Source organism: Catharus ustulatus, chromosome 30 (genome assembly GCF_009819885.2).
Source record: "Catharus ustulatus isolate bCatUst1 chromosome 30, bCatUst1.pri.v2, whole genome shotgun sequence".
In the NCBI taxonomy this organism is placed as follows: Eukaryota; Metazoa; Chordata; class Aves; order Passeriformes; family Turdidae; genus Catharus; species Catharus ustulatus.
Window position 1 is genome coordinate 2,779,691 of NC_046250.1, and position 12,043 is coordinate 2,791,733.

Genomic DNA, 12,043 nt, shown 5'->3' on the forward strand with positions numbered 1-12,043 from the left:
GTTTGGAATCCCAATTTTTTTGGGCATTCCAGGGAAAATTTGGGATTTTGGGTGCTCAAGATCATCCCAAACCTGCCCTGGGATTCCTGAAAAATTTGGGAATTCCTGGCAGCATTTTCAGGTTTTAATCTCAATTTTTTCTGGGTATTTTGGAGAAAATTTGGGTTTGGAATCCAAATTTTTTAGGGAATTCCACAAAAAATTCAGGATTTGGGAATGCTCTGGGTGCTCCTCTCATTGCAGAGGGGATTCCCAATTTTCTGAGAGTCCAGGGAAGTTTGGAAATTCCCAGAATTCCGAACTCACCGATCTCCGCCAGGAGCGGCTCCGACACCTTCACCCGGAGGGGCTGCAAAAGAGAGAAAATCAGCCCAAAATTCTGGGAATCCATCCCAAAAATCCATCCCAAAATCCCAAAAAATCCACCCCAAATCCATCCCAAAAACCACCCCAAAATTCTGGGAATCTATCCCAAAATCCATCCTAAAATCCATCCCAAATCCATCCCAAAATTCTGGGAATTCAGTCCAAAATCCATCCCAAAATGCCAGAAAATCCTTCCCAAAAATCTGGGAATTCATCCCAAAATCCTGGGAATTCCTGTCAAAAATCCATCCCATAATCTGGGAAAATCCATCCCAAAATCCTGGGAATTCATCCCAAAAATTCTGGGAAATTAATCCCAAAAACCATCCCAAAATCCACCCAAATCCATCCCAAAATCCAGGAAAATCCTTCCCGAAATTCTGGGAATTCCTCCCAAAATCTGGGAAAATCCATCCCAAAACCCCAAAAAATCCATTCCAAAATCCTGGGAATTCCTTCTGAAATTCCCAAAAATCCATCCCAAAAATCCCAGAAATTCCCCAAAAAATCCCAGAAATTCCTCCTCAAAAAATCCCAGAAATTCTCAAAAAAAACCCCAAAATTTCCTCAAAAATCCCAGAAATTCCCTCCAAAAAATCCCAGAAATTCTCAAAAAAATCCCAGAAATTCTCAAAAAAATCCCAGAAATTCCCCAAAAAATCCCAGAAATTCCCTCCAAAAAATTCCAGAAAAATCCAAAAAAAATCCCAGAAATTCCCCAAAAAATCCCAGAAATTCCCAAAAAAATCCCAGAAATTCCCCAAAAAATCCCAAAAATTCCCCAAAAAAATCCCAGAAATTCCCCAAAAAATCCCAAAAAATTCGCAAAAAAATCCCAAAAATTCCCTCAAAAAATCCCAGAAATCCCCTCCAAAAATCCCAGAAATTCCCAAAAAAATCCCAGAAATTCCCAAAAAAATCCCAAAAATTCCCCCAAAAAATTCCAGAAATTCCCCCTCAAAAATCCCAGAAATTCCCTCAAAAAATCCCAGAAATTCCCCAAAAATCCCAAAAATTCCCAAAAAAATCCCAGAAATTCCTCCAAAAAATCCCAGAAATTCTCAAAAAAATCCCAAAAAATTCCCAAAAAAATCCGAGAAATTCCTGCCAAAAAATCCCAAAAATTCTCCAAAAAATCCCAAAAATTCCCCAAAAAAATCCCAGAAATTCCAAAAAAAATCCCAGAAATTCCCCAAAAAATCCCAGAAATTCCCAAAAAAATCCCAAAAATTCCCAAAAAAATCCCAGAAATTGCAAAAAAAATCCCAGAAATTCCCCAAAAAAATCCCAGAAATTCCAAAAAAAATCCCAGAAATTCTCAAAAAAATCCCAGAAATTCCCTCCAAAAAATCCCAAAAATTCCCCAAAAAATCCCAAAAATTCCCAAAAAAATCCCAAAAATTCCCAAAAAAATCCCAGAAATTCCCCCCCAAAAAAATCCCAGAAAATCCCTCAAAAAATCCCAGAAATTCTCAAAAAAATCCCAAAAATTTCCTCAAAAAATCCCAGATATTGCCCAAAAAATCCCAGAAATTCCCTCCAAAAATCCCAGAAATTCTCAAAAAAATCCCAAAAATTTCCCAAAAAATCCCAGAAATTCCCAAAAATTCCCCCCAAAAAATCCCAAAAATTCCCCCAAAAAATCCCAAAAAATTCCCAAAAAATCCCAAAAATTCCCAAAAAAATCCCAAAAATTCCCAAAAAAATCCCAAAAAATTCCCAAAAAAATCCCAAAAATTCCCAAAAAAATCCCAAAAAATTCCCAAAAAATCCCAGAATTTTCCCCCAATCCCAAAAAAATCCCAGAATTTCCCCTGACCGCGCTCCTGTCCAGGAAAATGTTCCAGATGTCTCTGGCCAGGGCTCGGGACTCCTTGGGGCTGCTGAGCTGGCAGCAAACCTCAGAGCACAGCTGGAACAGCTGGAAAATAAAATAAAATTAAAATTAAAATTAAAATTAAAATTAAAATCAAAATTAAAATTAAAATTAAAATTGAAATTAAATTAAAATTAAAATAAAAATTAGAATTAAAATTAAAATTAAAATTAAAATTAAAATTAAAATTGAAATTAAAATAGAAATGCTGAGCTGGCAGCAAACCTCAGAGCACAGCTGGAACAGATGGAAATAAAATAAATATAAATTAAAATAAAGATAAATATAAAAATAAATGTTAAATGAATGGGAAAGGCTTGGAAATTCTTTGGGGATTCTTTGGGATTTTTTAAAATTTTTTTGTAATTTTTTGGAAATTCTTTGGGAATTTTTTTGAATTTCTTTGGAAATTTTTGGGGAATTCTTTGGGAATTCTTTGGGATTTTTTGGGGAATTCTTTGGGAATTCTTTGTGATTCCTTGGGAATTCTTTGGGAATTCTTTGGGATTTTTATGGGAACATTTTAGGAAATTTTTGGGGATTTTTTTGGGAATTTTTTTTTAATTCTTTGAGAATTCTTTGGGATTTTTTTTAATTCTTTGGGATTCTTTGGGAATTTTTTGGGAATTGTTTATTTGGGATTTTTCTCACCAGGGGAGCAGGGTCAGCCTGGCTCAGCAGGAACCTCAGGATGGTTTGTTTGGGATTTTTTGGGAATTCTTTGGGATTTTTCTCACCAGGGGAGCAGGGTCAGCCTGGCTCAGCAGGAACCTCAGGATGGTTTTTAGGAATTCTTTGGGATTTTTGGAATTTCTCACCAGGGGAGCAGGGTCAGCCTGGCTCAGCAGGAACCTCAGGATGTTTTTTGGGATATTTGGGATTTTTGGGATTTTTCTCACCAGGGGAGCAGGGTCAGCCTGGCTCAGCAGGAACCTCAGGATGTTTTTTGGGAATTTTGGGATTTTTGGGAATTCTCTCACCAGAGGAGCAGGGTCAGCCTGGCTCAGCAGGAACCTCAGGATGGTTTTTGGGATTTTTTGGGATTTTTGGGATTTTTGGGAATTGTTTATTGGGAATTCTGTCTCACCAGGGGAGCAGGGTCAGCCTGGCTCAGCAGGAACCTCAGGATGTTGTTTGGGATTTTTTGGGAATTGTTTATTGGGAATTCTCTCACCAGGGGAGCAGGGTCAGCCTGGCTCAGCAGGAACCTCAGGATGTTTTTTAGGATTTTTGGGATTTTTGGGAATTCTCTCACCAGGGGAGCAGGGTCAGCCTGGCTCAGCAGGAACCTCAGGATGGTTTTTGGGATTTTTTGGGATATTTTGGAATTTCTCACCAGGGGAGCAGGGTCAGCCTGGCTCAGCAGGAACCTCAGGAACACTCCCAGGTGCGCCGGGCGCGATTTGAGCCGCCCCAGGTCCTGGAACACGGAATCGCTCTGGGAACACAAACAGAAATAATAAATGGGAAAAACTGGGAATTGGGAAGGGGCATCCCAAAAAATCCCTGCTAAAATCCCAGCAGGAATCCCCCAAAATGCCCTCAGGAATTCCCCAAAATCCCCTTTTTCCCCAAATCCCAAAATTCTCATTTTCCTGGAATCCCCAAATTCCCAGAATCCCAAAATCTCCAAATTCCCAAATTCCCATTTCCCCCAATTCCCAAATTCCCAAATCCCCAAATTCCCAAATCCCCAGAGTCCCCAAATTCCCAAACAATTCCCAAATCAATGCCCAAATCAATTCCCAAATCAATCCCCAAATGAATTCCCAAATTCCCGCAAATCCCCAGAATTCCCAAATGCCCAAATCTCCAAATCCCCAAATCAATTCCCAATCAATTCCCAATCAATTCCCAAATCAATTCCCCAATCAATTCCCAAATCAATTCCCAATCAATTCCCAAATAAATTCCCAAATCAATTCCCAAATTCCCAAATCCCAAATTCCCAAATTCCTAAATCAATCCCCAAATCCATTCCCAAATCAATTCCCAAATCAATCCCCAAATTCCCAAATCAATTCCCAAATCAATTCCCAAATCCCTAAATTCCCCAAATCAATTCCCAGAATTCCCAATCAATCCCCAAATCCCCAAATCCCCAAATTCCTAAATCCATTCCCAAATCAATTCCCAAATCAATCCCCAAATTCCCAAATTAATCCCCAAATCATTCCCAAATCAATTCCCAAACCAATTCCCAAATCAATCCCCAGAATTCCCAAATCAATTCCCAAATCAATTCCCAAATCAATTCCCAAATTCCCCCAAATCCCCAGAATTCCCAAATTCCCAAATCCCCAAATTCCCAAATCAATTCCCAATCAATTCCCAGAATTCCCAAATTAATTCCCAAATCAATCCCCAAATTCCCAAATTAATTCCCAATCAATTCCCAAATCAATTCCCAAATCAATTCCTAAATTCCCAAATCAATTCCCAAATCAATCCCCAAAATCCCCAGAATTCCCAAAATTCCCAAATCCCCATTTTCCCCAGAACTGCCAAATCAATTCCCAATCAATTCCCAATCAATTCCCAAATCAATTCCCAAATCCCCAAATTCCCAAATCCCCAAATTCCCAAATCAATTCCCAAATTAATTCCCAATCAATTCCCAATCACTCCCCAGCCAATTCCCAAATCAATTCCCAAATTCCCAAATCCCCAGAATCCCAAAATTCCCAAAATCCCCAAATTCCCAAATCAATTCCCAAATCAATTCCCAAATCAATTCCCAAATCAATCCCCAAATTCCCAAATTAATTCCCCAATCAATTCCCAATTCCCAATCAATTTCCAATCAATTCCCAATCAATTCCCAATCAATTCCCAATCAATTCCCAATCAATTCCCAATCAATTCCCAATCAATCCCCACCTCGTTTCCGGCGTCCCCCTCCTCGCACTCCTCCTCGGGCCCGATGATTTGGGGCCTCCCCGACCCCTGTCCCAAAAAAAAACCGGGATCAAACTCCAGGAACAGCTCTGGGAGATCCCCCAAGGAATTCCCAGAATTTTCTGGAATTTTCTGGAAGGAATTTGGGCCCCACCTGCTCGGGGAAGCGCCGGAGCACCGGGGAGCCGCGGGGGCTGCCGGGCTCGGAAAAACCGGAATTGCGCGATCCCTGCGGGGAGAAATTTTAATTTTTTATTTTATTATTTTTTGGGAATTCTTTAAAATAAAATTCCTTGGAATTCCCAGAGGGAAATTCCAGACAGGGAAATTTTTGGGGATTCTCAATTTTTTTTTTTTTTTTCTGGAATTTTTTCCGTTTTTTTCGCGGAGTTTTCGTTGAGAAATTTCAAATTTTTCCTGAGTTTTTCATTCTTTTCCCAATTTTTTTTCCCATTTTTTTTCCCAAATTTTTCCTGGATTTTTCCCACAATTTTCACCCCACCCTTTTCCCAAATTTTTCTTGGAGTTTTCCCAAATTTTTCCCACCCTTTTCCCAAATTTTTCCAGATTTTTCCCAAATTTTTCTTGGATTTTTCCCAATTTTTTCATAAATTTTTCCTCAATTTCTCCTGAATTTTTCCCACCCTTTCCTCAAATTTTTCATTGATTTTTCCCAAATTTTCTCCAGATTTTCCCCAAATTTTTCCTGGATTTTTCCCAAATTTTTCCTGGATTTTTCCCAATTTTCCCTGAATTTTTCAAGAATTTTTCCCAGATTTTTCCCAAATTTTTCCTGGATTTTTCCCAATTTTCCCTGAATTTTTCAAGAATTTTCCCCAAACTTTCTTGGATTTTCCCTGATTTTTTCTCAAATTTTTCTTGGATTTTTCCCATTTTTTTCCCCAATTTTTTTCCTGGATTTTTCCCAAATTTTTCCCAATTTTTTCTTGGATTTTTCCCATTTTTTCCCCAATTTTTTTCCTGGATTTTTCCCAATTTTTTCTTGGATTTTTCCCAACCTTTTCCCACCCTTTTCCCAAATTTTTCATTGATTTTTTTTTTCCTGCCCTTTCCCCAATTTTTTCCTGGATTTTTCCCAATTTTTCCTGAATTTTTCAAGAATTTTTCTTGGATTTTTCCCAAATTTTTCTTGGATTTTTCCCAATTTTTTCCCCAAATTTTTCCTGAATTTCTCCCAATTTTTTTTCCTGGATTTTTCCTGAATTCTTCAAGAATCTTCCCCAAATTTTTCTTGAATTTTTTGTGAATATTTCCCAAATTTTTCCCAAATATTTCCCAATTTTTTCTCAATTTTTCTCAAATTTTTCCCATTTTTTTCCCGCATTTTCCCCATTTTTTCCTGGATTTTTCCACGATTTTTCCCAAATTTTTCTGGAATTTTCTCCAGAATTCCCCCCTCACCTCTGTTGATTCCAGCCCCTGTTCCCCATCCTGGGAATCCAAGGAAAATCGTCCTGGGAGCCGCGGGGACCCCGAGCCCGGGAACGTCGGGAGGCTCCGGAAAAATTCTCCTTCCACAGCTCGGAACCCCAAATCCTGGAAAAAAGGGAAAAAAAATTGGGAATGGGGGAAAATTCCTGCAATTCCCAAGGCAGGAGGGAGAGAATTCCTGGAATTCCCAATGTGAAAATTCCCAGAAAATTAAGATTTGGGATCACGGAAAATCTGGGAATAGGAAAATTCCGGAATTCCCAACGTGAGAATTCCCAGAAAATCAAGATTTGGGGTTGTGGAAAATCTGGGAATGGTGGAATTCTTGATGTGAAAATTCCTAGAAAATGAAGATTTGGGATCGTGGAAATTTGGGAATGGGAGAATTCCAGAATTCCCAAGGTGGAAATTCGCAGGAAATGAAGATTTGGAAAAATCTGGGAATGGGAAAATTCCAGAATTCCCAAGGCAGGAATTCCCAGGAAATGAAGATTTGGAATCATGGAAATAATTCCTGGAATTCCCAAGGCAGGAGGGAGAGAATTCCTGAAATTCCCAATGTGAAAATTCCCAGAAAATGAAGATTTGGGATCATGGAAAATCTGGGAATGGGAAAATTCCGGAATTTCCAACGTGAGAATTCCCAGAAAATGAAGATTTGGAAAAATCTGGGAATGGGGAAATCCAGGGAATTCTCAATGTGAAAATTCCCAGGAAATGAAGATTTGGGATTATGGAAATCTGGGAATGGGAAAATTCCAGAATTCCCAACGTGAGAATTTCCAGAAAATTATGATTTGGGGTCATGGAAAAGACAGGAACAGGAAAATTCCAGAATTCCCAATGTGGGAATTCCCAGAAAATGAAGATATGGAAAAATCTGGGAATTCTCAAAGTGAAAATTCCTAGAAAACGCAGATTTGCGATCATGGAAAATGAGGAAAATCTGGGAATTTTTGAAGCGAAAATTCCCAAAAAATGCAGATTTTGGATGATGAAAAGCCCAGAAATGGCTCAAGGATGATGCAGGAATTCCCAGAATTCCCAAATTACCGAGGCCCCCTGGGACTCCTGCAGGATTTTCATTTTTCCCAGTGTGGGAATTCCCAGGAAATGAAGATTTGGGATCACAGAAAATGTGAGAATGGGAAAATTCCAGAATTCCCAACATGAGAATTCCCAGAAAATGAAGATTTGGGATCATGGAAAAGGCAGGAATAGGAAAATTCCAGAATTCCCAATGTGGGAATTCCCAGGAAATTAAGATTTGGAAAAATCTGGGAATTCTCAAAGTGAAAATTCCCAGGAAACGCAGATCTGCGATCATGGAAATCTGGGAATTTTGGAAGTGAAAATTCCCAAAAAATGCAGATTTTGGATGATGAAAAGCCTGGGAATGGCTCAAGGTTGATCCAGGAATTCCCAGAATTCCCAAATTACCGAGGCCCCCTGGGACTCCTGCAGGATTTTCATTTTTCCCAGTGTGGGAATTCCCAGGAAATGAAGATTTGGGATCACGGAAAATGTGAGAATGGGAAAATTCCGGAATTCCCAACATGAGAATTTCCAGAAAATCAAGATTTGGAAAAATCTGGGAATGGGGAAATCCAGGGAATTCTCAATGTGAAAATTCCCAGGAAATGAAGATTTGGGATTGTGGAAATCTGGGAAAATTCCAGAATTCCCAAGGTGGAAATTCGCAGGAAATGAAGATTTAGAAAAATCTGGGAATGGGAAAATTCCAGAATTCCCAAAGGAGGAATTCCCAGCAAATGAAGATTTGGGATCATGGAAATAATTCCTGGAATTCCCAAGGCAGGAGGGAGAGAATTCCTGGAATTCCCAGTGTGAAAATTCCCAGAAAATTAAGATTTGGGATCATGGAAAATCTGGGAATGGGAAAATTCTGGAATTCCCAATGTGGGAATTCCCAGAAAATGAAGATTTGGAAAAATCTGGGAATGGGGAAATCCAGGGAATTCTCAATGTGAAAATTCCCAGGAAATGAAGATTTGGGATTATGGAAATCTGGGAATGGGAAAATTCCAGAATTCCCAAGGTGGAAATTTGCAGGAAATGAAGATTTGGAAAAATCTGGGAATGGGAAAATTCTGGAATTCCCAACGTGAAAATTCCCAGAAAATGAAGATTTGGGATTGTGGAAAAGACAGGAATGGGAAAATTCCAGAATTCCCAATGTGGGAATTTCCAGAAAATGAAGATATGGAAAAATCCGGGAATTCTCAAAGTGAAAATTCCCAGAAAACGCAGATTTGCGATCATGGAAAATGAGGAAAATCTGGGAATTTTGGAAGTGAAAATTCCCAAAAAATGCAGATTTTGGATGATGAAAAGCCCAGAAATGGCTCAAGGATGATCCAGGAATTCCCAGAATTCCCAAATTACCGAGGTCCCCTGGGATTCCTGCAGGATTTTCATTTTTCCCAGTGTGGGAATTCCCAGGAAATGAAGATTTGGGATCATGGAAAATCTGGGAATGGGAAAATTCCAGAATTCCCAACGTGAAAATTTCCAGAAAATTAAGATTTGGAGTTGTGGAAAATCTGGGAATGGTGGAATTCTTGATGTGAAAATTCCTAGAAAATGAAGATTTGGGATTGTGGAAATCTGGGAAAATTCCAGAATTCCCAAGGTGGAAATTCGCAGGAAATGAAGATTTGGAAAAATCTGGGAATGGGAAAATTCCAGAATTCCCAACGTGAGAATTTCCAGAAAATTACGATTTGGGATCATGGAAAAGGCAGGAATGGGAAAATTCCAGAATTCCCAATGTGGGAATTCCCAGGAAATGAAGATATGGAAAAATCTGGGAATTCTCAAAGTGAAAATTCCCAGGAAACGCAGATTTGCGATCATGGAAATCTGGGAATTTTTGAAGCGAAAATTCCCAAAAAATTCAGATTTTGGATGATGAAAAGCCCAGAAATGGCTCAAGGATGATGCAGGAATTCCCAGAATTCCCAAATTACCGAGGCCCCCTGGGATTCCTGCAGGATTTTCATTTTTCCCAGTGTGGGAATTCCCAGAAAATGAAGATTTGGGATCGTGGAAAATCTGAGAATGGGAAAATTCCAGAATTCCCAATGTGAGAATTCCCAGAAAATGAAGATTTGGAGTTGTGGAAAATCTGGGAATGGGGAAATCCAGGGAATTCTCAATGTGAAAATTCCCAGGAAATGAAGATTTGGGATTGTGGAAATCTGGGAATGGGAAAATTCCAAAATTCCCAAGGTGGAAATTCACAGGAAATTAAGATTTGGAAAAATCTGGGAATGGGAAAATTCCAGAATTCCCAACGTGAGAATCTCCAGAAAATTAAGATTTGGGATCATGGAAAAGACAGAAATAGGAAAATTCCAGAATTCCCAATGTGGGAATTCCCAGAAAATGAAGATTTGGAAAAATCTGGGAATTCTCAAAGTGAAAATTCCCAGGAAACGCAGAACTGCGATCATGGAAAATGAGGAAAATCTGGGAATTTTTGAAGTAAAAATTCCCAAAAAATGCAGATTTTGGATGATGAAAAGCCCAGAAATGGCTCAAGGATGATCCAGGAATTCCCAGAATTCCCAAATTACCGAGGCCCCCTGGGATTCCTGCAGGATTTTCATTTTTCCCAGTGTGGGAATTCCCAGGAAATGAAGATTTGGGATCACAGAAAAGGTAAGAATGGGAAAATTCCAGAATTCCCAACGTGAGAATTCCCAGAAAATTAAGATTTGGGATCGTGGAAAAGACAGGAATGAGAAAATTCTGGAATTCCCAATGTGGGAATTCCCAGAAAATGAAGATTTAGAAAAATCTGGGAATGGGGAAATCCAGGGAATTCTCAATGTGAAAATTCCCAGGAAATGAAGATTTGGGATTATAGAAATCTGGGAATGGGAAAATTCCAAAATTCCCAAGGTGGAAATTCGCAGGAAATGAAGATTTGGAAAAATCTGGGAATGGGAAAATTCCAGAATTCCCAACATGAGAATTCCCAGAAAATTAAGATTTGGGATCATGGAAAAGACAGGAATGGGAAAATTCCAGAATTCCCAATGTGGGAATTCCCAGAAAATGAAGATATGGAAAAATCTGGGAATTCTCAAAGTGAAAATTCCTAGAAAACGCAGATTTGCGATCATGGAAAATGAGGAAAATCTGGGAATTCTCCAAGTGAAAATTCCCAAAAAATTCAGATTTGGGATCATGAAAAGCCCAGGAATGGCTCAAGGATGATCCAGGAATTCCCAGAATTCCCAAAATTCCCAAATTACCGAGGCCCCCTGGGACTCCTGCAGGATTTTCATTTTTCGCAGTGTGGGAATTCCCAGGAAATGAAGATTTGGAAAAATCTGGGAATGGGAAAATTCCAGAATTCCCAACGTGAGAATTTCCAGAAAATTAAGATTTGGGATCATGGAAAAGACAGGAATAGGAAAATTCCAGAATTCCCAAAGTGGGAATTCCCAGAAAATGAAGATATGGAAAAATCTGGGAATTCTCAAAGTGAAAATTCCCAGGAAACGCAGATTTGCGATCATGGAAAATGAGGAAAATCTGGGAATTTTTGAAGTGAAAATTCCCAAAAAATGCAGATTTTGGATGATGAAAAGCCCAGGAATGGCTCAAGGATGATCCTGGAATTCCCAAAATTCCCAAATTACCGAGGCCCCCTGGGATTCCTGCAGGATTTTCATTTTTCCCAGTGTGGGAATTCCCAGGAAATGAAGATTTAGGATCGTGGAAAAGGCAGGAATGGGAAAATTCCGGAATTCCCAACGTGGGAATTTCCAGAAAATCAAGATTTGGGGTTGTGGAAAATCTGGGAATGGGGAAATCCAGGGAATTCTCAATGTGAAAATTCCCAGGAAATAAAGATTTGGGATTGTGGAAATCTGGGAATGGGAGAATTCCAGGAATTCCCAAGGTGGAAATTCGCAGGAAATGAAGATTTGGAAAAATCTGGGAATGGGAAAATTCCAGAATTCCCAACGTGGGAATTCCCAGGAAATGAAGATTTGGGATCATGGAAAAGACAGGAATAGGAAAATTCCAGAATTCCTAATGTGGGAATTCCCAGAAAAATGAAGATATGGAAAAATCTGGGAATTCTCCAAGTGAAAATTCCTAGAAAACGCAGATTCGCGATCATGGAAAATGAGGAAAATCTGGGAATTTTGGAAGTGAAAATTCCCAAAAAATTCAGATTTTGGATGATGAAAAGCCCAGAAATGGCTCAAGGATGATCCAGGAATTCCCAGAATTCCCAAATTACCGAGGCCCCCTGGGATTCCTGCAGGATTTTCAGCTGCAGTTGGCTCAGGCGGCGCCGCGCTCCCTCCAGCTGCTCCTCCACGGCCGCGCCCGGATTGCGCAGCAGCAGCTCCTGGAATCGCTGGGGAGGGAGAATTCCCGGTGAGAAGCAGCCCAAAAAATCCCAAA

The 12,043-nt window shown here is 39.5% G+C and overlaps 1 protein-coding gene across 1 annotated transcript in view; it reads right to left on the reverse strand.

Moving 5' to 3' along the window:
- Nucleotides 1-12,043, reverse strand: part of ARHGEF11 (Rho guanine nucleotide exchange factor 11) — a 74,041-nt gene that overhangs the window by 44,258 nt on the left and 17,740 nt on the right. Inside the window, exons 8-14 of the mRNA XM_033082860.2 lie at nucleotides 11,877-11,996; nucleotides 6,563-6,697; nucleotides 5,295-5,369; nucleotides 5,123-5,188; nucleotides 3,579-3,680; nucleotides 2,186-2,287; nucleotides 307-349 (exon numbers count right to left, since the gene is read on the reverse strand). Of these exons, the coding sequence (XP_032938751.1) occupies nucleotides 307-349; nucleotides 2,186-2,287; nucleotides 3,579-3,680; nucleotides 5,123-5,188; nucleotides 5,295-5,369; nucleotides 6,563-6,697; nucleotides 11,877-11,996 (643 nt within the window). The remainder of the gene's footprint in view (nucleotides 1-306; nucleotides 350-2,185; nucleotides 2,288-3,578; nucleotides 3,681-5,122; nucleotides 5,189-5,294; nucleotides 5,370-6,562; nucleotides 6,698-11,876; nucleotides 11,997-12,043) is intronic.